Below are 26,343 nucleotides of genomic sequence, written 5' to 3'. Positions count from 1 at the left end.
TTGAACTAATGCCGTCATTGTCTTGACAATCTGCTGGATTGAGCCCTCGAGTTGCAGATGGTCGGGCCAGCCTGATCCTTTTCTACTTGCAACGTCTGTTTCTTGCATAAGCTTTACGTGCCGGGCGAGCTCCTCCTCCAGAGGAACGTATTCACGGTTCAAGTAAAGGATGAACTTCTTGGTGGATTCGTCCAGGAGCGCTCGACGCACAAGTCGACCGTATCTGGCAAGATCTCTCAGTGACCCACGACACGTGGCACACGTCTCGATGTCGTCCATTGAGAACGGGCGCGATGCATCGTTGATCGACATAGGACTACCCCGTTCATCGAGTTCGTAGTGCTCTTGCAAGGCCATTTGCCCGTCCATGCTTTCCATGGTCAAGAAATGGCCACACCGAGGGAAGATGCACGGATTCTCATCCAGATTGATGTTCTCGTATGTCTCACCCAGGATAAAGTCCACAACCTGGTGTTTGATTTCTTCACTTGCGCACGTTTGGCAGTACTTGTCGGACGGGCACCTCTCCCCACATAGCGACGGACATTGGTGACCACACTGCAGCTTCTGATCGCATCGTTTCGAGCATGGAATGTGGTTGCATGGGGCGGCGCAAGGCATTGTGCACGCGCTGTGTGGGCATCTGGAGAAGCATCGCTCTTCTGCACATGGGATGCATGGCTCCCGGCATTTACTGGTACATTTGGAATGGCCGCACTGCACGTCACAAGGTTCTTCGCACGGGGGACAAGGCTCGTCACCGTGGCAAACAGCACTGCACAAGTGAGCACAAGTCGAGTGCTTGCGGCCGCACTTTTGCTGGCATCTTCCATGGTTGATGCGGACATCCTCCCAATCAAGAACCTCTAGGCAATGGTGGCATGGATGCTTGCATGTGTGTCCGCAAGGCAAGAGAGCATTACACTGCGCGGTACACTTGAAAGTAGCCAAATTCACATCTTGATGGCATTCCACCCTGATCTCATGCTTACAATGTCCGACGGTCTTGGAGACAGTTACCTTGCAATCGACGGTGGACAAGTCCTGATCTTGCCAGCAGGGCAAAGTCGGCATGGAATGGCCGCATTCGAGCTTCCTGTCCTCCTTGTACACCTTCACCATACACCTAACAGGGCAAGGATCACCGCACCGCTTGACGCACGGATGAGTACACCCTTTGCGCGGACGAGGGCACGGCTGTGGGCAGTACACGGCGTTGTGAAGCAGCTCCGAATGGCACTTTTGCTCACAAGCATGGCCGCAAGGAAGACGATTGATGCAGCGAAGACTACAGCCTCCTTCTGGGGATAGCTGCAAAAAGTGGTCAGGCTCAGAGACAAGGAGTGGTGTATCAGGGTGACGGGAACACTGCAACTCCAGCTGTGATCCTATATTGCCCGACTGCCGAAGGATGTCAATGACCTGCGCCCACATGGGAACGTGAGTAGAAGTCTCGGAATTGCCAATGATGTACATTCCATGCTGAGCTCGTGATAGGAGGACGTTGATTCTGTTTGACGTACGCAAGAAGCCACAGCGGTTCTGAGAGTTACTTCGGACCAGCGATATCACGACGACTTTGGCCTCTTCACCTTGAAAATTGTCTATGGTCGCTACTCTCAAAGTTTGCAGTAGAGTAGCTCTCGCAGGCGTCTTGACAACTGTTTCACGGGCCTCAAAGCCAGCACTCTCGAGCTGGTCCGCATCTCGTTCTCCAAGTGTGACAGTGAAGTATTGCGAGAACAGCTGACGTAGTCGATGGAGTTGACCAAGGTATGGAGTAAGAACTGCAATCTCGCCGCTTTGGTATTTGCCCTGACGCACGAGATGGTTGACCACGGCCATTGTCATCCGAACCTCGTACTCGTTCCAGTGCGAGGTCGCCAGCACACTTGTATTGGCTGCATCCGCCTCCGGCTCGCGATGGTCGAGCCAGAACAGTCTGCGGCGCATACCCACAACTTTGGGATAGCTTGACACGAATTCTGCATCTTCTATCTGAGGATATAGAGTATCCCGAACCAGTTGGGCGATGGAAGGGTGCATCCTGCGCTGCGTTTCCAGTGTGCTGAACGGAAGACCCAGACCCATAGCACTCTGCGACTCCACCAGTCGCTCAAACAACGAAACGTCGAGAGAGTACTTCTCGCCACCTCTGGGGTTCTCGCGCGAGAGCTCGTAATTTTGAACCTGCGGACGGAGTTGTAGGTGATCACCGATAAGGATGGCGTGTTCGACCGAGGGCAACAGGGCTGTGAGAAGGTGTGCTTCCAAGACCTCGCCGGCTTCTTCACATATTACCACTTTGGATTGTAGCTTTCGCAGCATGTTTAAATTCCGAGCCAGACCGGACGTTGTGACTCCAATGACATCGGCCTTTGCCAGACAGCGAAGATCCACTTCGTTCCGAACGTTGTCGAAATTGGCTTTGGCTCTATGATGCGTCGAGCAGAGCTGCGTGGCTTTATCATGCACCAGCTTAATCACTTCTTTCGTCCATATCTGGTACAAAGCCTCTCTTTCTTTGCGGAGCAATTGGGACGGATTTAGTGACATGAGCACGTCGACAGGTCGAATCACATCTCCTGGCTCCCCAGCCTGGACCCAACGCCTAATCACATCATTAGGCTTGCCCTTCCGAACCATTTGCCAACCTTCTTCGTCTTTGCCGAACAGACCAGAATAATGGTGCGGATAGAATTCGTGAAGATGAGAGATGAGATGAGTGGCTAACAAGTCCTGGTTGATTTTCAGGGTGGAGAACTCTGTCTCGCACTCTTCCATTTCACAATGAAGGCGATATTGATCTTCTCGCTCCCCCTTGGTCTTCTCGGCATCCTTTGCGATGTGTCTCAGATTGAGCAACCTCAGCTGATCAGACTTGGACTGCGAACCGATCCGGATGATCTGAGACGTCACCCCTTTGTCAATGAGAGCTTCCAACAACTGATCCAGAGCATGGTTCGTATAAGTAACACATAACACAGGACCAAGATTTGTCTTTCCTTGCTTCTTATTGGCTAGAAGGACTCGGATAAGCGCAACACCTGTGTAACTCTTACCCGTACCAGGAGGCCCTTGAATCAAGCCGATTCGGTGTTGAAGGCTATGGACCAAGGCCTTCGCTTGGGCCTTGTCGAGGTTTGAGTTACGTTGTAAGCATTCTATATCAACGGGTTCATTGGCTTGGATGTATAGGTCGGTTTCGTTATTCATCAAGCAACGAAGGTTAAAGCGAAATCCGGTTCTCAACGCATAAAGGGGAGGAGGAATGTCGACTGGACCAGAATCGCTGTTCGGGATCAGTATATCTAGAAATGGTAGCTCCCTGTTCTCTTTCATCTTCTTCAGTGCTCGCAAGGTTGGTTCGAAGCCAGCCAGTAGAATGCCTGGGAATTCGACCACAGAAAATTCCCGTTTATTCAGCACCTTGTTCAATATTGTGCCGACCATGCCGGGTTTGGTGTCGACCAGCGTCAGTTTCACTGAAGCTTTCTTCGGGTCAGTCCACAGAGATGCCCCATTCTTGCTTTCTCTATCGGCATCGTCTTTCTTCTGCTTGGAAGACCTGATTTGGTTGTCCACGACGATACAGAAGACTACCGCCATTCCATTGCGTCCATTCATGATGAGACACACGAGAGCACCGGATTGCAAACGCTTCGACAACTGCCACCAGTTTTCTCGATCCTTGGTTGACATCTCACTGACACTGGGCAGTTGAGGAAATTGAACTTTGAATTGAAAGCCAAGGAATTTGTCAAAGTCAATCTGTTCGATCTTTGCATGAGGATAGACGTGCGTCCGGACCTGGGAAATCCGTGGGCCTAATCGCTGTGGCCCCTTGAGCTCCTGGTGAATAGCATCTCGCAGCTGACCGATTGTATCCTCCCTTAGTAGACGGAAATTCCGATCCAACAAACCGTCCAGACCACCCACATGCCACTGACCAGGATCATTGACCGGTAGGTATTCGACACGCGAACTCTGGATCTCTTCTAGAGTTGGCATGATTGCGATCTTCACGATATCGGCATGATCGTTATCATGTCTACCCCCGGGGGTTTCGCGATGCAGGGTAAAGGTTGCAGTACACTTCGGTTCACATTTGAAGTTATCGTTTGCCGGTGCAGATGGTAGCAAGCTGCCAATTTCTAATCGGCGTAGAAGGTGGTCGAGAAGATTGCGCGAGTGGTGGAGAGAGCTCGCCATGCCACTCTCGGTCATCTGCAGGAAGATCTGCTGAAACCTGTTTGCTTGGTCTTTCAGTGCATCCTGAACGAATGCGGTGGAGTTGAGATCAACGATTTTTGCAAAGACGAGGAGAGAAACTTCCAACCACTCCACGACTATCTCATCGTTACTGGTGTTCGATAGCACATCGCATATTGAGCTCAGGAGTAGCGCCGCCCTGCGACCATCGATACCAAACAGCACGTTGAAAATAGTTCCTACTGCTTGTTCCAAGATCAGCGAGGATAAAACGTTGGGGTGCGAGACGGTTTCCAGCAGAGGAAGGACCTGTGACCGGAAGGCTGTCTCCTTTGCCTTTGACTCAGCCTTAGGGAATTTCTGCTCCACAAGTTCTCGGATATGTTCCAAACCCTTCTCTCCAGCTAGCTCGCGTATCACTCCTTGCATAACACCAGCGTCGACTTCGAGAAACTGTCGAGCATCCCGGAAGAAGTTCTCCATCCTCGCCCGACCTGGTCGAGTTGAACAGGAGTCTGTGGTTAGGGTATCCTTCCAGGATCGAAACTGTTTCTCTGAATCTGACAGCTCTGGTCTTTTGGGTCTCGCGACTCTCTTTGTTCGATCATCATCTCGCCTTCCGGGGTCATTGACGTGTTGAAACTTGCAGTTTCTGAAGGAGCAGGTCCCCGTCCTGGCAAAGTCCCTGCAAATCCTGAAGGCCGTCAGTATTGGGTTTCCAGTATTGGACTAGTCCGAGCGACGTACTTGTGTCTTGCCATATTGACGGTCGACGCGTCTCGCTAGGTGAAAGCCTCCAAGACCACTGGTCGATGACTGAGGTAGGAGAGCAAAAGGAAAGAAGTTCTGGGTGGTTAGGCCTTGATTTGTTAGATTCGAAAGTCAGGTTCTCTAGATGGTAAGGTAAAGCTATGAGAGCAGAGTGATAGGTAAGAGAAGAGAAATGAAAGCAAGGTAGAGGAGAGAAGAAAGTGAAAAATAAGGAGCTCATCTCGTTTTATAAAAGCAGAGCACAACACTTATGTTTTTGGTTGAGGGCGCCTTACGCTGCGGCAACTGTGAGCACAAAGCATTCTTCTGAGACATTCAAAGCCAACAGACTGTCTTCCCAAATAATGCCTCGTGTTGGAACAGAGTCAGGAGCAATATGTCTCCAATTTCTTGATATCAGCAGGCATATCTTTGTCTTCATCAGATGAGCTGCGCCACTAGTAGCTGTGCCACATGGAGTCTGATGCTGATGACCACCCATTTTACCTTCAATACTCACACCCCGTATGTGTCTTTCTTTATGTTTGCCTTGACACCGGTTGCAAGTTGACTCATAACGCTCCTTGGACCTAGTAGGCGGGTGAAGTGCTCCATCGTCTAGCTGATCAGGCTCGAAGGAACTGTTACCAACCAGGAAAGTACAACGACTGGTTCACTGCCCTGGGAAAATAGTCTAGACAGCAGACTTATCATTGCCAGCGTGGTGGATCTTACTTACTGCAGACGTCCCTCGTTTAGAAGCTGTCCTCTTATCTTTCATACCCTGTGTCCTTTTCGACACTCGTTGATCACTAAGGTTTCTGGGCTCGACTCAGAGCCTCAACTATACACTAGCCGGGGTGGTCTGCTCCATGTCCAGGTAAACGCGAGAGAAGGTACGGTACGAGACATGCTGCCTCGATAATCAGGTTTCCACAAGTCAAGGACTGCCTTGTATAGACCTCTTCCAAGCTATCTCAAGCTGGAGTTCATACACCATATCACTTCTTTCCCCGTTTTGGAAAGTTGTTTATCCAATTCTCTTCTTAAGGATAGAGCGTGGACTAGACTGAGAGAGAGTCTTGCGGGTTGCCGCATCTTACCCAAAACTTCTACTGCGTGCGGGATGCTGAATGCAACCAAAGGACCGCCTGATGGCATTCAGCCTCAAAAATAGCATTCCTGCAGGATATTCCAATCCATACGTAGTGACGGGTTCAATTAACCTTTAGGTCCTCCCTCCAACCAAGCCGCTCGCATCTCACAAATCCCTGTCTTCAGTGCCAAACTCCTGTCTCTATGAGCGGCCGCCTTCTTCGTTCCAAACCACCACCTCATATTGGTCTTTCCACGCAGCAGGGTCCAATATTCGTACGAATATTCGTACAGGTTTGCAAATTATGAATACAAATGCGAATATTTGTAAATCTTACTTATATAGATCCGTGCCGACCCCTAATCCTATTCGTCTACAAAACACACATTATCTCCATGTTTGAATTGGTCGAGGAGACCTGACACATATTTGCGACCTTCGTGAGAATTTTTCCTTGAAGCTTCCAGGATCCTTAGGAGGATTTCTCTCTCGAAGATGTCATGAGGGCCGCCGTAACAGTCGGCCCTTAGCACCTTGAGTGCTACATATCTCTGATATCTAAACTATCAGCTAGTTTTCGCGTATGACGGCGACGGGAAACTTACTTATAATCTCTAGCTAGCCAAACTGTGGAATATTGCCCATATCCTAATTTCCTCAGGACATTGTATTGGCCAGAATCAAGGGTATCACATACAGAAATGGGATGGGAATCGCAGTTTTGTAGTAGTCCGGTTCTTCTGCGACCGGATATGCGGTCACAGCTCCAGCGATGCTACCTGAGATGGTGATCCGAAGAGTCTTGACATCCGGGATCGAAGTTCTGTTAAAGGCGCTTTTATTGAAGTCATCTTTTGGACGGAGGCTCAATATAGCGACACGAAACATGGAACACCCGGGGAAAACCACTGTGAAGACAGTGACAGCATAGCTGAGGCGTCAGGCAAGACACGTGAACCCGCGGAGTTAGCCTCTTGACGTTCCAAGGTGAGAAATATATTTCGATTTCCAGACACTAAATGATCCAACGAGCCGACTCGCAAAGGGCGGCTTATCTGGAAGGTGAAAGTGTACGGTCGTTAATCTCATTTGAGTAAACTTCCGAATTGTCCGTCTTCATCCATCAACGTCAAAAGGCCAGATAGATCTCAGAGTGTTTTCATCTTTTATGGGCTCGTCATCACCCAGGTCTGCGTTAGTCGCGACAGCCTGCAACATCCCATTGAACAGTTCCTTGTGGGCCACTTCTGTCGCTTCCCAGTTGTCTAAGGGTACCCAACCATCTGATGCTGTGTTGAGCAAGCTTGACAAGTCACGTCGCAGATTCTGTGCTGCTTCGAAAAGTTTGTACTCCATCTCATGATTCGCTAGTTCTTCTGACGTGGGTATTGGGTATGGGCATTGACCTTCAAGTCCTAGCTCTCTCCAATGTCGGGAAGTTTCAATCATCTCGTGACGTAAAGCGACTGCGCCATCCTTCCACGTCCTGTAACAGTAGCGAAAAGGACGAAAGAGGTTTTCATTCATCAACCTTGGTCCAGAGAGTTTGGGTGTTAGAAACTGTGAGGAGAGTTCAAAAGTCTTGGCGCAGATGTCATTTCCTGTCGCAAAGTCCGGCACTTCATCTGAATACCAAAATGCTGGCTCGACACTAGCTGCCTGCCAGTCAATAATACTGCTGATGAGAGAAGGATCATCTTCTGAAACAAATATGTTTCTCATATGCAAGTCGGGGTGGAATAATAACGGTGAGGCAGCGGTTTGGATCCGAGAATCCGCGGCGATTTGCCTTAGCACAGTCCGGGCGCATTCTAAAAGGCGCAAGTGTGTTTGAACCGATCCATGATAGAGTGGCTTTTTCTCAACTTCAGTATTCGTTGGAGGTACCCTCAAAATTCCAGTGTCAATGAGGCCATCGCAGTACTCGTCAATACTGGTCCCTGGTCATTCATCACAGTAAGTGAACTTGCCCAGATGACTGACATTCCACTGTAACTTACAAGGCCCGTGATTCGACTTTGCCTTATCATAATATCTATGTTCTCCTGGATTGCAGTCCCAGTATCGTGTATTGCAGTGCGGTCCAATACAGAAATCCTTATCTAAGTATTTTCTGCAATGTGAATCAAGAGTCTTGTTGAAGTATATGCTCCCGAATGCCGGAAATTCCAGGTCAACTGCTTCTTTGGTCCTTCGGTAAATCGCATCTATGCACCTGACTTGCTGATCCCCAGTCATTTCCTGCCATTTCTCGCGCAATGGGACACCAGCTGCGTGTTCCATGATTATATATTCGCTACCGATGAGATTGTCTGCATCTGCAGCATCATTATGCCAGTCGAGGATCGTAGGAATAGGGATGCTGGTCCTTGCTTGTACTATATATATAAGTGAATTAGCACCTGGTTAATAATCAATCTGATAAAGCAAACTCACGGTAGCAAACTGTGGCGACCTCAGAAGCAGTGGTCAGTTTCGCTGGCCCAGCTAACGGAAATGGAAGTCTCGCCACAATTTGCTTGGCATTATTCAACATGAAAATAAACACCCTATTGAAACCTCCTTCGATCTTTCGACAAGTTGCGATGGCGTCTGCTCCAGGACATAGATCAATAACCCTCTGGCAAAGGGCTTCGAAATTGAACTTGATGTAGCGCGAGTCATGTTCCACCTTGTCGTGCCGTAACCACCGACCGCTCGTGTAAGCATGGGGGTCGATCGCTCCCATTGAGTCAACCTGAATGAACGGAGTCTGTTGCAGGAATGAGACCTTACTTAGTCCTGAGATCGTATTCATCGTAAACGCTGTTGAAAATTTTGCGGCATAAGTAGGTTGAAAGCAAAGCCTCACAGAATAAGTTGGAGATAAACAGTGAGGAAAGGATTTGTGTGTAAGTCGAGTGACGAGTCTGCAAGCCATGAGGAGCGAAAGGGTGAACAGCCTGCAACAACTGTGTTGCTTTATTTAACTTCATTACCTGTCCATGAATTATCTCCTATTGACTTAGGATGAATTATATATCTCATGCTGGTAAGTGGGGCGATCAGATAACTTGGTTGACTGTTTTCTGGAGGTGATTTAAGCTGTGATTGATTGCGGATTAGTGTGGAAGCTGTTGAGGTAGGAGGAAGGTGCAAGGGTGCGAGGGGAAAGGATGGAGTGAGGATGAGCGGCATTTTATACGGCAATCCAGTCGAAATTCAAGGGAGCTGGATCTGGCCGCAGAGGAGGCCATTTTTAGTGTTGCTTGTCACTTTAGTCATGAGTTAAAACAGAGTAAATGCTCACTGAAGTTATCACCTCAGGACAGTGACTAAACAATGCTTAGCAGGTGCAGAATAGTGATGTGAAAGCATGTGCTAGAACACTAAAGCAGCAGCTCGCCGCTGGGAGTTATAGGTAGAAATGCAGCTATAAATAGCCTTAGTAGCAGTTATTTTCAGCATTAATTTCACAGATCCTCGCATTCTATGTGTGAATGTGTCATTGATAAGCATGCTGCTCCATGTTGGAGGGTTAGTTTAGCCCTTGCTTTAATAGCTCCTGGACAGAACATGCTATCAGTAGCAGATCTATACTTATACTCTGTTGGAATAAGATACCACTATGACTATGGATATGAAACCCTAGACTGACGAGTACATCGCCGGACACCTTTTTAGTCTAGTGGTATTATTATTCAATATACTCTGATATCTGGCATATCAACAATTCTATTTCTTTTCTATTTATAGAGCAGGCACAATGACGATCGATGAAGAATCGCCATTATTAACATAATCATCCCATTGTCGCCAGCCCGATATCTCAGAGGAGAGACTCAAGTCGGAGCGAGAGAACAAGCTCTTCGTTTATGGTTGTCTCCTAAGCGAGACACACTGCTGAAATACTGTCCATTGGCTGAAGAGGATGATTAGCAGGAATCTTCCTCGCATCGGCGGATGAATCTCTAGTCAGTTCAACATGGAGTCAGATCCCATCGCCATTTCATCGTCCTCAGAAGGGCCCTGGTTGCTTATTGCGTATCATTTTGGATGTTTGTGTTTCACTGCTTGTGGTGCATGGCCCAGTACCTCTGCAAAGTCCCGAGTAACTGAATATAGTAGTATGGAACGCTATGTAGACTCTATGGACGCAAGAATGTTCTCCTCGGAGCATATGCTCTTTTTGCCCTGGGGTCTTTGGCATGGTAATTCCACATAATCATCTGCGTCAACAATGCTGAGAATGAATAGTGCTGTTTTCTTTTCTTTTGCAGAGCAAAGGCTAATGGTAAGCAGTAATCATGCTCATTGCTCATGTTGCTGATTGCCCTCTCTCTGAAAGAAGCAGAGATCAAGTGATCACCACAAGACATAACCTGAAGCAGAACATGATAAAACCTCAGAAATCTATATAGACATCTGAAAAACCAACTATCGTCGTCAATCAGCAGGCGGGTGCAACGAATACGGCGGCGGCGGATCATCCTCCCGCCCACTTCTCCTCCTCCTCTCCTGCAGCGGAATCTGCGGCCTCCAGTAGAACCCCGCTCGCTCTTTGTAATTCCTCGCCATCCTCTGCTCATACCAGATGAGCAACCCCACGATCACGATGCCGGCGATACTCACCCCCACCGCTATCCCCGCCTTCGCGCTAGTGCTCAACCCTCGCCCGCTTGAGCTTGTCACGCCTGTCCCGTTGCAGGTGGAGTTGGAAGCCGGGGCAGCTTTCTGGAGGGCGCGCTGGAAGGGACTGCAGTCGATTGGGTTGGTGGTGTTGATCGTGACCAGGGTGACTTGGGTGAGGGAGGGGAATGCAGCACTATAGTGGTGAGTTTCAGGTCAAATGTTGTGTGATGGATAGTACCTGGTGATGTCGCCATTGAGCTGGATAGTATCAGCAGAATATAAGCTTGTGAAATTGACGGCCAGGAGGGATGAGGAGTCGACTGTGATGTTGGCCTGGGTTGATTGTAGGGAGTCCATTGAGAGCCTATTACGTTAGCATACAGCACCGTACAAGGTTTGTATATGATGAGTACCTTGATATTGCACCCTGAAGATCGAGCACATCGCCCACTGAGTGTAAGTTTGGTAGATCCATGTCTAAAGGCGCGCCGTAGTTATAGATTGATAGTCCCGATGGGCCGGAATAGTTGCTTGATTGGAAGTTGGCCGTTTCGAGGACAGGCATCGAGAAACTAACAACCGTCAGTTCAATCTAGAAGAGAGATGTGTATACTGATGACGGACTTCTTAATTACTCCCGAGAACTGGATAAAAGTCGCGGATCTTAGAGCAGGAAAGTAGAGCGGGAGTTGATTATAGGCCTCATTATCAAGGTAATTCTTGGCGACGGTATCAACCCCACGCATGCTGAGACTGCCATTGACTTGCTCCAAAGAGTCAAATCGCACACTAGGCTGATTAGTCTGGTGTCAAGGTTCTGGAGGAACGAGGTACCTTGAGTAATTCCCCGCCAGCGAGATACTCGTCGCTTGTTCCAACGACCGAAAGTCCACCGCACCCGTCAATGGTATGGTCAGATTGATCGAGCCGGTGGCAGTTGCTTTGGGCACGGATACATTTACTATCCCTGGAACACTTAGGAGATTAAGGTAAATGCCTCCCAGGTACAGGACGTCCGGCAGCTCGATCGACGTGAGTTCAAACATCTCGCCAGGGGTGATAGAGGTGATGATTCCGTTGATACTTGTGACATTGGGTAGGGAGAATGATCCGTTGAAGCTCTCCGATAGAGTAATGTCACCATTAATTGTGGTGCAGTTGTGCGTGGAAAACCAGTTCAGCTCATCGGACGAGGCGAAATAGAATGCCTCGGGGGAGTCCTGGATGCCGCTATCATTGTTCCGCACGCAGGTCGTCGCAGAGACAACTGGTCGTGTCAGCTCCATAGGAGTTATTGGGAGTAAGCACACTTACAGAAAGGTAATATAGAAACTATCAGTGCGATGACTGAACAACGACGATAAACTGTCATCGTATAGCATCAAATTGAGATGCGGAGAAGACCAGAGCAATCTGGGGAAGAAGATGACAGAAAGCCCGGGGCCTGGGCATGATAAGTGTTTAATTGAGTTATTAATTAAGAAAATGGCTTGAGTTAGGCGCTCTGGAATCCTGAACTAGCAGAGTTAGAGTACAAACTGTAGTGGCGGCTCGTCTTATGCCTTGGCGCCTTGAGAGGGGTAGACGAGTACTTGACAAGTATAAGCCTTGTCATCAGCCGGCTACTTGTAATCTCAAGCGCTTGGTAGCCTCTGAAGTCTGAACTCATCGAATCAAGTGCTGTGAAAATATTGAGCAACGAGGCTGTGTTTATGCGTGTCTAATGTTGCTTTATCATGGCCCTCTCACATGGTGGTCGGTTTGACAGCCAATCAACCTCTGTGTCAGTCAATACACGACAGACTCGATTCGTCAAGTTGTTCGAGTTCAGAGTTATCGCCAAGGCACAAATGGAAATAAGGTGTAACCATGTAAGCCCCGTTGGATGCCCAGAGAGTCGTCAAACTCAATCTGATGAACACATCCGAAGTCGGAGGAGTCTATCTTGAGACGAAGATAAAGAGATAAAGGTACCAAGGATAGAAAGAAATGTTAATACTTGGATATAAGACAAACCATGACATGGAGTAATGATGAAGTTGGCTTTTTACTTTCATGAGAGGGCAAATAGTAGAATATGGACGCCAGCAACATCTTAAAACTCAAGCTACAAGAAGGTGAATGCTATCTTTGAATAGTATAGAGTGAAATAAGGCAAAGAGACGAACACCTACGAGAAGAAGGCTAAGGCATCGATATAGCTTACTCATAATCTTGATGTAAGCTGGCAGCCTGTTGCCACCATATATACACGAAGATGCACTGCACTAGACTATGCACGCGTTGATGGAAACTAAGATGGGATCTTGAAGCATGTGCAAACCATGTCCTCTCCTCCTAAGACTCGCTGTGCGATCATTTGAGTCCCTCGTATATGCAAAGACTTCGGATCCGCAATGTGTACACCAATTCCTAGTTTAGAGATAGGCGAAACCGAATGGAATCTAGGCTGTGCACAGTGGGTCGGGAAACTGGTATTTAGAGTATTGAGCATTTGGAATGAATGGTCTGCCCACAGAGGTGTGAGATTATTAGTCCATAGGGTCTGGGGAGATGAAAGGTTATCTAGTTATCAGAGGTTTCAGTATTTTTCTTCTGACCGAGTAATATGATAACAGATATTGATCATTTAACATGGAACTTATATATACATTCAACCTGTACCTCCATGCAGCAACGTCGTGTACTTCTTGTGAAATCCAACTCGTATATATAATCCTTGTCTGAATCTAGCATCGATAACCCGTTTATGAGTGGCCTACCATGCAGTAGCAGTAGGAGTGACATAAGTCCCAGTGGCAGTGGTTCCACTGCATTGACTCGGGACCGTATTGGCAGTCGATGAGCCCCAAGACGCAGGAACCTCGCCATTGCGTCTCGCGACGGCCGTCAGGAAAGCAGCGTATGACCAGGTTAGGTCAGCCGCTGAAACTGGCTCGCCAGAGTCTCGGCCAAACTGCTCGGCCAAGCCGCCGTTACTAGGGGTGTATTGCTGCACAACGGAGATGAATCCGTCTGCGTAAGTCTTGACGGCACCCGTGAGAGATGCATAGCCGGCAGAGCCCTTTGAGTACGATCCAGCCGTGACGTTGCTGGCCAAGTCCTTGAAAAATGGAAGGGAGACGTCCGTGACTTCAATGGCTCCTTGCTTGTCCCATTGGTAGAGCGCGTCGTAGAGCAGTTCTGCCGCGGCGAGGGTAGTGAGGTACCTGTTGAAGTATTAGACGACCGACGTTGCGCAAGGGTAAGAATTACATACCATGGGTTTCCGCCCTGGTAAGAGTCCTCCGCATACCGTCCAGTAGCGGCGGCCTTGCCGGCGGAGCGACCCGAGTTGACGCCATAGATAGACCGGAAGGAGTCAACATAGATCTTGTGATTGGACAAAGCACGCGCCGAGCAAGGCTGGAAGGTGGTATCATCGCAGCCGGCAGCCGGGTCAAAGGTATGAATTGAAGCTAGCACAGAGTTCGCGTCGATTCCGCTGCGACCGTTGTTGGCAATGTTAGAAATAACAGCCGTGCCATTCCAGTAATCCTGGAGGAAGCAAAGAATTTGAGGCGCTACGGAGCAGCCATCACACGACTGACCCAAAGCCTTTGCGAAGGCAGCGCCCTCAACAAGAGCCTTGTGCTGAGCTGCGGTGGTGAAGAAGGACGAGCCCTGAACTTCTTCCCAGAGATCAAAGGTGCTTTGGTTCCAGTACTGAGCCACATATGCCAGGTCATTGGAGACAATAGGCCAAATGTGCGTATTTACGACAGACTCTTTACCCTGAGCAATCAAGGAGTTCCCGTAGGCGATCAAAGCAGAAGCACGCAACGCGGGCCCGTCGCGCTGAGGACGACCCCACGAGCCAGTGAACGCGGTGAGGTTGACGAAGAATTTAGGCTCAGCGAGTCCGGATCCATCAGAAAGTCCTCCAGATGGGTTGGAGACGGTCTGTTGCTTGGCTTGGGAATCAACGTAGTCGTGAATGAGGGATTCAAGCGACGTGTTGCCGGCAACGAATTGCTCAATGATCTCCATAATAGTCAGAGCAGAGTCACGGGTCCAGGTATAAAAGTCTGTACCGTCAGCTGGGCCTTTCTCTACTTCTCCGAGGTAGGCTTACAGTCAGGGTTCTCTTTTGATGGAGACGCCACGACCACACCGGCACTAGCACCGCTCACCAGCGCCCCATCGGCTCCGATATTGTCCCAAACCCCCTGCTTCGCGATAGTGGTCTCGGTCGTAATGAAGGAGTTGATATCGGATTGTCTCTTGAATTGGAATGGCGCAGGAGATGCTAGGGTAGTCCCTGCGATGAGACTGACGAGAACGAGCGAGCTGGTCAACATTTTGAAATGGCAACGAGTGACTGACTGTAGGAAGCTGTTGATGAGATGTCATGGAAAAGTCGACGAGGCTGCCATTTTATAGTTGAAGTCGGCTGTCTTTTACATACATATACCGACAGGAGTGCATATGACGCAGCAACGGACATACTCAGTTTCATTGAATGCAACAGGAAGCAGGCAACGGGCCGATCTCTCGGAGATGAATTGTTTAGCCGGCCTGATGATCGACAACCAGCCCAAAAATGATTGGAGGCCGGCTGATCTAATTTGACCCCGTCCAATTGACCAAGCCATCCGATCTAACAGATCGTCCCGACAACTCTCCGGACATTCGTCTGGCATCAATTCTTATTTTCAATGGACGACTGAGACACAAATTTGGAAGTCAGCGATAGCCTTTGATGTATTCTGCAACTGGACATTCCTTAGACTTACCGAAAGACCGAGCAGATTCATATATTCAAAACAATCAGTACCATTCTGACAAGGATCATGTCCTGTTCTTCGACTGATGTCCATTGACAATCTTCTGGAGTACAGGATGGACAAGCTGAAGAGCACGACATTGCGGTTCTGGGGCACTCCGTCCCTTGTCATCGACCCCGACGATGAGCAGAATACATATGATCGGTTGGTTCGTCCACCCGAGCTAGACAGTCATCATGTTTTACTTCGTTCCAGTAGTGTAAGCCGATTCAACTCTGAAGCAGCAATCGCCTCATATCAAGCATGGCCAACCCCGAGAGACGGAAAAATGATGGTGGGACTACCATTAACTGGTCATGTTGTATCATGCATGTTGCGAGAAAAGCCATCAAAATCGATAATGGGCAGCGACCCTTGTCTCATCATGGATGCCGCAAGGTTGTGAGATGAATTGTGGAGAGATTCAGAAAGTTCAGAAAATTGAGGAGAGAGTACAGTGTCAAATGCATAATTATGCAGCTTAGTAGATAAACTCAAGTTGTGCTGCTGTGCATTCTCTCCGACAGCTTCCCCGTACATCATGATTCATGACGTCGAGTTGGTCTTTGCCGGAAATGGTCCACCTCCACCTCTGCAACTTACACGATGGTCGGGATACTCCTGGGCATGTTGAAATTTCAGCCATCGCAGAATGTCGCTGTGCTGCATATGACAAAGTAGCTAATGACTGGAGCAGTCGCCCGTATCATTTCATTTTAAATGGGTGGAAGATACAGAGTTCTAAGCTGCGGCGTTGAATTAAGGTTTTTACCTCCTTTGAGCGAGAGAAAATGGATCTTGAGTTCTTGACTGACTCGTATGAACAAAGCGCTTGATCATCAATGATTGCGAATGACAATGCCGGCCTTCACAAGCCGTTGAACATTGTCACCTGGGTTGAGTTTGGTATCGCGATCCTGCTGTTCTATGCTAGATGCTACTCAGCCTGGAGAATCATTCATCGCACGGCGACAGACTTCTACTTGGCTACAGCAACATTTGTACGTACTGTCGTTTCTTTCTACATCTATAGATGATGATACTAATATCTATAAAATAAGGTTATCGCCACTGCAAGTCAAGTCCTCCTCACTGTAGGAGCTTCACACGGACTTGGTGTACATCAGTCCGAATTACCAGATGATGAGGTCAAAAATGCGCTATTATACGCGTGGCTCAACCAATTTCTGGCTCTCATAGCCATCGGAATGGGAAAAGTAGCCATTATTGCATTCATACTGCTCTGCCAGGGATATCAGAATCGAGTCAAAACCGCTTTCCTCTGGTTCATCGCAGCGAGCGGGTTGATTGTCAACGTTGTCGGTGCTGTACTTCTTATGGTCCAATGTTCTCCTGCAAGAAAATTGTGGGATCAAAATATCCCTGGGACTTGTGAAGATCGACAATGGGGAAAGATCTTTGGCTATGCCCAAGGCTGTAAGCACTGCACTTCAACAGGCTGTTAGTCTTCCTTCTTGTTAGTGACAAGTTGACAGCATATTCTGCCTTTTGCGATATCGTCCTGGCAATATACCCAATGGTCATCTTCTGGCGCATTCAGGCATTTTCGATGGCGCGAAGAATAGGGCTTGGTTGTTTGATGGGCTTTGGCATAGTGTAATCGCCTCTCTCTCTCTCTAATCAGGGACTATGCTGATACCCAAAGTGCTGGAGCTTGTGCAATCGTCAAGACAACTAGACTAGCTTTCCTGACCGAAGTCGACGATGGGACCTGTCAGTAGCTCCTCATTCCTACGAAAAAAAAAAATACGTCTCCTAACGCAATCTGTCTAGGGTTTCTTGCTGAGATCATCGTCTGGAATCAGTATGTCCGATATCTTCGATTATTTCTTTTTAGGCTGACGATAGATCAAGGACAGAGATGTGGTTGGTGTTCATCACCGGTTGCATTCCCACTTCGAAACCATTTATGGTTCTGATATATCGCAGAAGCCACCTCAGCTCAGTGGTCAAACAGATCTTATCATTTCGTTTGGACTCCCCTTCGCAGGTCGGGTTTGGATTGGAGACCAGCTTTCCAGATTCTGGAGCAAATACATCGTGCAGTCGATGGTGAACATTCAGCCAGGAAGTACACTCCAATCTTCCATGACGAAGTGCCTAAAGAGATATGAATTATCAATAAAATTTCGACGGTCATGCAGTATTAGGCTGCTGTAGATGTTTGGGATAATCCATACAGATATAGCGAAGCAGCGAGCCCTCGGGTTATTGTTTTGCCACCAGACATTTACAAATAACAATAAATCCGTCTCTATAAATGGTGATATTGAAAAGATTTTAAGTCATAGGTCTTAGATGTAGTCCCAAGTGATCATAAAATGCCGTCAGAGGGATATACTACTCCACTCTTTCTCTAGTTCATATATAGGTAGGAGGGATAGTCTGAGTAGCATACTCATTGCCGTGAGATATCTTTAATGTGTGCTATAAGAGCCATTTTAAAGCGTCATGATTTTCCAGTAAAGCCTACTTAGCGTTATCCTAGACTAAGTATGACCTGATAATAACTCAGACTGATCTTTGTTGTTCTCCTTGCTCTTCAGTGGAGAGTCCCATTCACTTCCCTTTTAGGCAAACACCTGGGCAACAGATGAACCCCTGTTATGTTGTATCATTAACCAACCAGGACCTGGTAGTGCAGTGGGTTAATCCCCCAACATTAAATTTAGCTGTACTACCGGGTCCTGGTTCGAGACAGGCCCCGGTCGATCCACTGGTATAAATTTACTGACCAAAGAAGGGAGCGGCTGGGGCTTGGGCGGATCAGAGAGGGGCCTGTACGGCTTCCTCTCTGATCCGTTTTATTTCTCGACATGACTATATCTTTCTCTATTTCAACTTTCTTTTTCTGGTTCTCTTTAACATTTGGATTGTTCGCGTTCGTGGTACTGGATGCTTTGTGGTTGAGATGGTCAGAGGCGGCTCTCCCCTGCGGCAGCACTTGATCAGTCTCGAAATACGGCCTTTGATGCGAAGTATTTTCTCACTCTACTCCATAGAATCTCTTGCGGTGGACCATCTGGTGACGCCTCATCTTCAACTCTGTCTCTGTCCTCGTCTCCTATCCAGTTTGTCTGCTCTACCTGACACTTCCGCTTACCCTCGTTAATCCTGCATTTGCTAACCTCGTACTTCACACACGTCAGACTCAGTCACCATGTGCATGGGTTATTCATGCTGCTATGCTGTTATCTGTATCGACACTGGCCTTTCTTGTGCTGGGAGATGTCTGGATAGTACATGGCGCCAGAACTGAAGATTGGCAATGAGGACGATGAGCTTTTCCTTGATATCACTCAAACGTGGACGGAATAAAAATCACTAGAGCTTCGATCTCCAGCATCAGATGTACATGTCAGGAAGCACGAAGCTTACAATTTCTATCATCTCAGAGGCGTCACCAACTAGATCTGCGGCGCATTGGACGTTACTGATACGACTCCCAGGCTTATAATCGCGGCGATGGCAATTGGCGATCTTTGCCCTTTATACCACAACAACCCATCCAAACCGCACTGACTTGGTATTTGAGAGCCTATGGAATAGACAGACCACTTTGGGAGTGAGCGAAGCTGTCCGAGGGATTGAGGTCTTAACATGATGCTGGTGAAGTGGCTTTACAGGCGCAGGTCTGCAGGGGATGAGGACTTTCACTACAAGGAGCCGGATTCTGGTCGAGGGGTGCTGTGAGCTTGTGTATATTCCCCGACTGAATGCCAGTGGGGCTGTAGATAGACACTAAGCAATACCTATCCCCGAGGACCCCGAGGGTAACTCAAAGGTGGGTCGTGCTCTCTTCTAGGTAGGGGACGGGCCCGGACGGCATTGTTTCGACTTTTCGAACCGAAAACCCACATACTGGCAGACTGGATTTCTCCACTGGAAAGTGGGATTTTCTTTAATCATTGGATATCATTCGTTGTCTTTCTTTGGCAATGCAAGCCACATTGACACCCTTATCATATTCAAGCATCCTCTCCCCTTTACACGCTCAGGCCCCCGGCATTGACAAGGTCAGATAATCAACTTGTGATCTCCCCAATATGAGCAGGATGCTTTGGGGATGACTTCGGAGCTGGGATGCGACTGACTCGATCTCGGAAGGGAACAACTCGAGTCAAGCATGGCAATCGATTCACATCGGGCGCGAGCTTGAAGCTTCGTCTACTGTGGTGCCTCTGGTTCTCCACACAATGCCAATCACTCCTGGTGTTTGGCCTGTCCATTGGCCCGCTCACTTAAGCACTGACCTGCATTAATGCAATCACGGTAATGGTAAATAGGAACACAACGCACGCAGTCTGAGTGGCATTGCCCCGCCTCAGACAATAAACACGACAGAGGTACCGCTCTTTCATATGACTTTTATCACTCGAATAGCTGGGCTGAATTGCTGATGGTTAGCTTTGAGAAACATACAGGTGGTTCTTATTACTTACGGGATTCTGGTATATAGTGATCAAAAATGACTGTCATCGACACCAACTCGGTTGCTGGGCTAGATGGTGCCGTCTTCGATTTTATCATTGTGGGAGGTGGCACGTCTGGCTTAGTTGTCGCCAACCGATTGACAGAGGATCCTAACACTCGCGTGCTTGTCCTGGAAGCAGGAACAAACCGTTTGACAGACCCGCGCATCTTGGTGCTGGGACTGGCGCCTACGACGTACGGAGATCCGGATCTCGACTGGGACTTTCGATCCATCCCTCAGGTACGCGCAAGCAGCAACGCTCAGAGCCCCCTGACTGACATGCTTTTTTTGGCAGGAACAACTCAATGGTCGTCAACTACTCGCAACCAAAGGCCGTACCCTGGGAGGATCCTCCGCGATCAACCTCGGATTGATCATCTACCCATCGCGATCGGGGATGAATGCATGGGAAGCGCTCGGAAATCCGGGCTGGGGATGGGAAGGTATTGAACCGTACCTGCGCAAATTCCACCAGGCCAGTCCGCCGTCTGCCGCAGTTCGTGAGTTTTTCAATGGGATGAAATATGACCAGAAAGATCAGGGAAGTACTGGGCCAGTTCAGGTGTCTTTCGGAGATCAATACATGCCGTTCCACGGAGCGTGGCTGGAGACTTTCAAGAACCTGGAATATCCGCAGGTAGAAGATCCCATTCGAGGCGCAGGAACAGGACCGTTTGTCAGCCCTGGTGCGGTGGATCCTGTCACCCACACACGCAGCCATGCGGGGTCAGCTTATTTCGGCGCAGATGTACAGCGTCGTCCGAACCTGCGAGTGGTGACGGGCGCGCTGGTGGAGAGGATTGTTCTGGAAGTCCGCCAGGCTTCTGTTGTCGCCACCGGGGTGCAGTTCTGCAAGGGGGAACAAACGTACACGGTTCCTGTGACGAAGGAGGTTATCCTCGCGGCGGGAGCAACGCAGACTCCACAGATCCTGGAGCTCTCGGGCATTGGCAGCGCAGATCTCCTCCGCTCGCATGGCATCATTCCAATCATTGATAATCCAAATGTTGGGGAGAACCTGCAAGATCATGGATTTGTATGTTTTGGGTACGAAGTAGCAGACGGGACGCCCTCGGGCGACATGGCGAGAGACCCAGCAGTGGCTGCGGCTGCCATGGAAGCGTATAAGAAAGACGGCTCCGGACCATTGGGCATGGTCCCATTGGTGTCGGCATTCATGCCTTGCATGAACCTCTCCACAGCAGAACGTCAGCAGTTGCTCGCGACAATCGATGCGTCGATCGCCTCTGGTGGTCTGCCGTGCGCGCAGCAGAAGCAGTACCCGATTCTTCGCAAGCTGCTGGAGGACCCCGATGAACCCACAGCGCAGTACATCCTGGCCCCATTCCAGATTCTGCCCCGCGAGGGCAAGGGCCTCTTTTCAATGAGTCATCCAGGGTGCTTCATCACTCTTGTCTCCGCACTGAGCTATCCGTTTTCTCGCGGTTCTGTGCACCTCCAATCCGCAGACATCAGAGCGGCCCCGGTCATCGACCATGGCATTCTGCGTCACCCCGCAGACCTCGAGCTCCACGCACGTCACAGTATTTGGACCGAGACATTAGCCGAAACCGAGCCAATGGCATCGCTACTTAAGAAGAATGGAGTGCGACTGCACACACCTGAGCGACTGACCGACGTGGAGATGGCCCAGGAACTGTGTAAGGAGCTCATAGTGTCTGAGTACCACCTCAGTGGGTCATGTGCGATGATGCCACGCGAGGACGGCGGAGTAGTGGACTCGAAGCTTAAAGTATATGGGACGGCGAATGTGCGGGTGGTGGATGCCAGTGTGTTTCCACTGGAGCCCCGGGGGAATATCCAGGCCACGGTGTTTGCGGTGGCGGAGAAGGCGGCGGATATCATCAAGCAGGACTCACTCTAAGCTTTGGTCACAGTGCTGATGGTAATACGAGTCAGACTAGCTTTCATTTGTCTTACAACTTTCTTAAGGCAGACGATGGGAGGGGATGTTAGCGAGATTCAAAGTTTGTTAGTGACTGGGATTATTTATAGCATCAGAGTAGGGCCCCGTAGGCTTCTTGGATGTGGCTTTGGTCTAAGTAGTAGCTTCTAGAGGATCAGAAACTGAGAATAACACTGCATTAGGCTGGAAATTATGAGGATTTTCCTAAAGACTCAACCCATTGTCTTGCCTACCCGAAGATTGTGATGTGACACTGAATGCATGCACCTCCATGTTACTGCCTTAGTCAGAAGCACAGCAAAGGACCTCAGCAAGATGCATCTTCGACCTGTTTGATTTCTCTTAACTGCGCTCTTCCCAACAACCTCATCATTACAATTCATCCAACTCCGAGACCTTCAGACAAAGAAGAAAAGAATATGAGGCAAGAACCTATCTGCAGGGTCTTCCAAAGTCAAATCCTCCATTATTGACTCGAATCTGAACGGTGATCCGGCTGACTTCTCCGGGGAAACATGTCTTACGAGTCACGACCCCGCATCGCCATCAACATCACCGACACTAAATCATGGCCAGGTTACATTTCGACTGGGAAGCCAAGTCGCTAGCCCTACGCTAGACATACCCCAAGTCTCAAATGGGTGATGGTCAGTCCCATGAGGGTAAGCGATTGAAGACTAAGCGAAAAGACTAATCTAATTACCTTTTTCGCAACATATCCTGTTTCTAGGAAAGATTCTGAGTCAGGGCCTATCAGGAACAAGGGGCAACACAAGCTTGACAACGTCAGTGGACGCCTAAACAGTGGAGAAGATGCTGGAATTCGAGTGTGTTTTCGTCCGTCTAACTCTACGCTTTGTTAGTGTTGGACTCAGACCAGGATGATGGTCTATCACTCTGCATGTCTCAGTCTCCCCGGAGACTTTCTTGTTTTTCTGGCAATGGCATCATCTATTACTCAATATGACATATGAGGTTGACGGAAAGCAAAGGTCTGAGAGAATCCCTGCCTCTGAGCCAGTCCGATGCTTATTGGATACAGTTGTACTGACCGACACCTGTCCAGTCACCCTCCCGTTGCCAGCACCAACCTCCTTATTCTCGCAATATATCTCATCCAATCAGACAATCTCTGATGGTCTTGCCACTGGCATGATCTAAAGAACGATCCAACGTCGTAGTGCCTTAGCCCATGTTCGATAATTTGGTCAGGCACGTACAGGCCAGTGCCTTGAGACAAATGGTGCACTAACCTCAAAACAGCATTTCCCTTCATCGCTTGTCCAGGGTCTTCGCCAATGTCTATGCAGGAACTGGGATACCCCGGATCGAACGGAAATGAGTCTCAATATCGAAGTCAAAGCGAGGCAACCCCACCGATGCATGGCGATGACACATGTGAATTGACTGCCAGCCTCCAGGACGTGATTAAATAGTCCTGGGGTGGTACCTCGCGGTATCTTTCTGGGCTGATATTTCCATACCTGCTGTAAGTCTGTCGCTCGTTACAGTAGTGATCGATCGTCTCTCGCTTGATCTTTGTTATACCCATCACGGTCGTTTATCATCTGATACTGTTTGGTTGCTTCAATGCGGTTCTCTGCGTTAACCTCCCTCCTCGCCTTGGGAGCCTTCACCGGCGTCCTCGCGACGCCTACCAAGGTCTCCCGGGTTCCTTCGCTGGTGGAGCGTGACTTTGCCACGATCACCAGTGTTGTCGCTGCCATTTCGACCAAAGTCGATGCTCTGGATGCGGACATCAACGCCTACACTGGGGGCGATACGTCCGCCATTGAGGCCGCCTCCGCGGACCTCATCTCCACCATCAACGCTGGCACTGCCACCGTTGCGGCCCAGCCCGATCTGTCCCAGCTTGATGCTCTGAATCTGGTGAATCCCATCTTGGCTCTGACCAACAAGGTCAAGACCACCATCAACGATCTCGTTGCCAAGAAGGATCTGATTGTCGCTGCCGGTTCGGGTCCTACTACCTATAACCAGCTGCTTGCCCAGTACACGGCCTCCTCGAACCTGGCCACGACGCTGTCCGGCAAGGTGCCGGCGGCTCTCAAGGACGTCGCTGATCAGTTGTCCTCGGGAATCACTGCGGCCATCCAGACGGGTATTGACGCATACAAGGATGTGGGTACCGTCACAACCACTACAACTTCGACGACTCCCACTCCTACTACTACGACAACAAGTGGAACCCCTACCGAGACAACTACCACGTCGGCCACCCCTACGGAGACTACAACTGACTGCGAGACTACTACTACTAGTACGTCTGCTACTCCTACGGAGACCACAACAGACTGTGAGACCACCACCACATCTTCTCCGTCTCCCACCGAGACAACGACCGACTGTGAGACTACCACCACAGCCACCCCGACGGAGACCACCACTGAGTGTGAGACTACCACCACCTCAGCTACTCCCTCTCCAACAGAGACGACTACGGAGACCACCACTGAATGTGAGACTACTACCACGGCCACCCCGACAGAGATTACTACTGAGTGCGAGACCACTACCACCCCAACCGCATCCCCAACGGAGACCACGACTGAGACGACTACTGAGTGTGAAACTACCACCACCTCAGCCACTCCATCTCCAACGGAGACAACCACTGAGTGTGAGACGACTACTACACCCACTGCCTCCCCAACAGAGACCACTACTGAGACAACTACTGAGTGCGAAACTACCACCACCTCAGCCACTCCCTCTCCTACAGAGACGACTACGGAGACTACCACTGAATGTGAGACTACTACGACGGCCACCCCGACAGAGACTACTACTGAGTGCGAGACCACTACCACCCCAACCGCATCCCCAACGGAGACCACGACTGAGACTACTACTGAGTGTGAGACTACTACCACACCCACTGCATCTCCTACCGAAACTACCACTGAGTGCGAGACCACTACCACTCCCGCCCCCACTGGCACTACCGTCACCCAGACCGAAACTGAAACCACCACCGAGTGCGAATCGACCACCAGTGTGCCCGTTCCCCCGGGAACAGTGACCTCCACCGCCACTGCCAGCCAGACACAGACCTCCACTAACTCGATCACCGTGACCGCCACTGAGACGGCCCCCTGCCACGAGTGTGAGGGCACCACCAGCATCCCTAGCCCAGGTAGCCCCACCACCTTCACCACCGCCCCTACCCCATGCACGACTTGCGGTGGTGAGGAGTCCTCCTCCACCGCTGTGGTTCCCCAGCCAACTGCCCCCAGCCCTAGCGGTCCTTCTGGCTCGTCTGGCTCCGGCTCTTCGGGATCCAGCTCTGGTTCTGGATCGTCTGGCTCCGCAACCATCGCTCCTCCTGGAGGACTCGCCACCGGCGCAGCCAGCAAGCTGGGCTCGTCTGTTGGCAAGGCCATGGCTATTGGTGCATTTGCACTGCTGCTGTAAATGATCTGGCGATGATGGACATGAGATGGACACGAGGATGAGAAATGCAAGGGAAGGATAATAATGTTTACTTATAATTTGATATGAGCTTGGTGATATGATTGTATCTATTTCTTCAGTCAGATATCTAGCTAGTAATTCAATTCTGATCCGGATTTCTTTTCCAGCGAGTCTTCAGTTCAAAATGTAAAGCTCAAAAGTCAGAAACCTTGCAACCTACGCGTGTGGAAGATGTAGATCACCATATGGACTCACCTTAATCAACCAGAACCCGACTGATAGCTCAACTGTCGAGATTAGTCCGAACCGCAGAAATCAGAACAACCCCACACTAAACTCACTATGGTGCGGGTCTAGGATTATACAGGTCGCCAGGTCGCCAGGTCACTAGGTAGATGACTGGTAATTACCAGTGGGTTACTAGTATTTACTAGGGTTATGCTCGCCAGGTTACTTACTAATATTTATGCTAAGGTCACCAGGTAAAAAACCTGGTGACCTCCTGTATTAGATTACATACTAACCTAGTAGTAATGGTAGCAACTAGTAGATGCTAGTAGCTACTAGTATTTAGAATAAATTACCTACCTGGTGATCTTTAGTAATGCTTTAGTAATGCATTATAAGAGTTATGTAAAGATAGGTATATTTTATTACTACTTACTGTTGTAAGCAAGGCCTATGATATGCTTGTGCTGCTTAGCACTCATAATATAAAGTAACTTATGAACTAACAGCCCAGGTTATATGACCTCTTACTAGCTGTAATATATAATTAGATATTTCTATCCAGGCCTATAGACCCCCTATTCTAGTTCTTTAGTAAGTTCTTATTATATATACCTAGTCATAAGTTTCTCTATAGCTTAGCCTATAATATTAAAACTTACTTATCATCTAAAATAAGTATATTAGAATCATTAGAAATGTATATTAGAATTATTAGAAATATATATTAGTAGATATACTAGATTACTAGATGCACCTAATAACTATATAGAGTATATTAGAA

The 26,343-nt window shown here is 49.0% G+C and overlaps 7 protein-coding genes across 7 annotated transcripts; 2 read left to right on the top strand and 5 right to left on the bottom strand.

The window, feature by feature from the left end:
* Positions 1-545: 545 nt before the first annotated feature.
* Positions 546-1,044, bottom strand: CDV56_103598 (uncharacterized protein; the record flags this gene model as incomplete). Its single annotated transcript, XM_026757217.1, has 2 exons — positions 546-775; positions 993-1,044. Coding segments are annotated over 2 exons (282 nt in total), but the record flags the coding sequence as incomplete, so codon positions are not given.
* Positions 1,045-1,124: 80 nt separating this feature from the next.
* Positions 1,125-4,973, bottom strand: CDV56_103174 (putative NF-X1 finger and helicase domain protein; the record flags this gene model as incomplete). The annotated part of the gene is made up of 3 exons (XM_026756793.1): positions 1,125-1,311; positions 1,370-4,906; positions 4,960-4,973. Coding segments are annotated over 3 exons (3,738 nt in total), but the record flags the coding sequence as incomplete, so codon positions are not given.
* Positions 4,974-7,174: 2,201 nt separating this feature from the next.
* CDV56_102696 (uncharacterized protein) lies at positions 7,175-8,855 on the bottom strand (the record flags this gene model as incomplete). The annotated part of the gene is made up of 3 exons (XM_026756315.1): positions 7,175-7,998; positions 8,059-8,436; positions 8,495-8,855. The coding sequence occupies 3 exons, from the start codon at positions 8,853-8,855 to the stop codon at positions 7,175-7,177; spliced, it is 1,563 nt and encodes a 520-aa protein (XP_026610326.1).
* A 1,628-nt stretch (positions 8,856-10,483) lies between these two features.
* CDV56_102305 (uncharacterized protein) lies at positions 10,484-11,955 on the bottom strand (the record flags this gene model as incomplete). Its single annotated transcript, XM_026755924.1, has 5 exons — positions 10,484-10,862; positions 10,908-11,033; positions 11,083-11,241; positions 11,294-11,458; positions 11,504-11,955. 5 exons carry the CDS (start codon positions 11,953-11,955, stop codon positions 10,484-10,486), a joined length of 1,281 nt encoding a protein of 426 aa, XP_026610325.1.
* A 1,472-nt stretch (positions 11,956-13,427) lies between these two features.
* On the bottom strand, positions 13,428-15,009 carry CDV56_101894 (glycoside hydrolase family 15 protein; the record flags this gene model as incomplete). Its single annotated transcript, XM_026755513.1, has 3 exons — positions 13,428-13,878; positions 13,929-14,736; positions 14,784-15,009. 3 exons carry the CDS (start codon positions 15,007-15,009, stop codon positions 13,428-13,430), a joined length of 1,485 nt encoding a protein of 494 aa, XP_026610324.1.
* A 4,954-nt stretch (positions 15,010-19,963) lies between these two features.
* On the top strand, positions 19,964-21,854 carry CDV56_100879 (GMC family oxidoreductase; the record flags this gene model as incomplete). The annotated part of the gene is made up of 2 exons (XM_026754498.1): positions 19,964-20,209; positions 20,265-21,854. The coding sequence occupies 2 exons, from the start codon at positions 19,964-19,966 to the stop codon at positions 21,852-21,854; spliced, it is 1,836 nt and encodes a 611-aa protein (XP_026610323.1).
* A 1,632-nt stretch (positions 21,855-23,486) lies between these two features.
* Positions 23,487-25,331, top strand: CDV56_100329 (cell wall mannoprotein 1 family protein; the record flags this gene model as incomplete). Its single annotated transcript, XM_026753948.1, has 1 exon — positions 23,487-25,331. The coding sequence occupies one exon, from the start codon at positions 23,487-23,489 to the stop codon at positions 25,329-25,331; it is 1,845 nt and encodes a 614-aa protein (XP_026610322.1).
* Between the last annotated feature and the right edge of the window lie 1,012 nt (positions 25,332-26,343).

This window comes from Aspergillus thermomutatus, assembly GCF_002237265.1.
Source record: "Aspergillus thermomutatus strain HMR AF 39 chromosome Unknown NODE_328, whole genome shotgun sequence".
In the NCBI taxonomy this organism is placed as follows: domain Eukaryota; kingdom Fungi; phylum Ascomycota; class Eurotiomycetes; order Eurotiales; family Aspergillaceae; genus Aspergillus; species Aspergillus thermomutatus.
The sequence above is the reverse complement of the archived record's forward strand: the minus strand, read 5'-3'. Positions and strand labels throughout refer to the sequence as shown.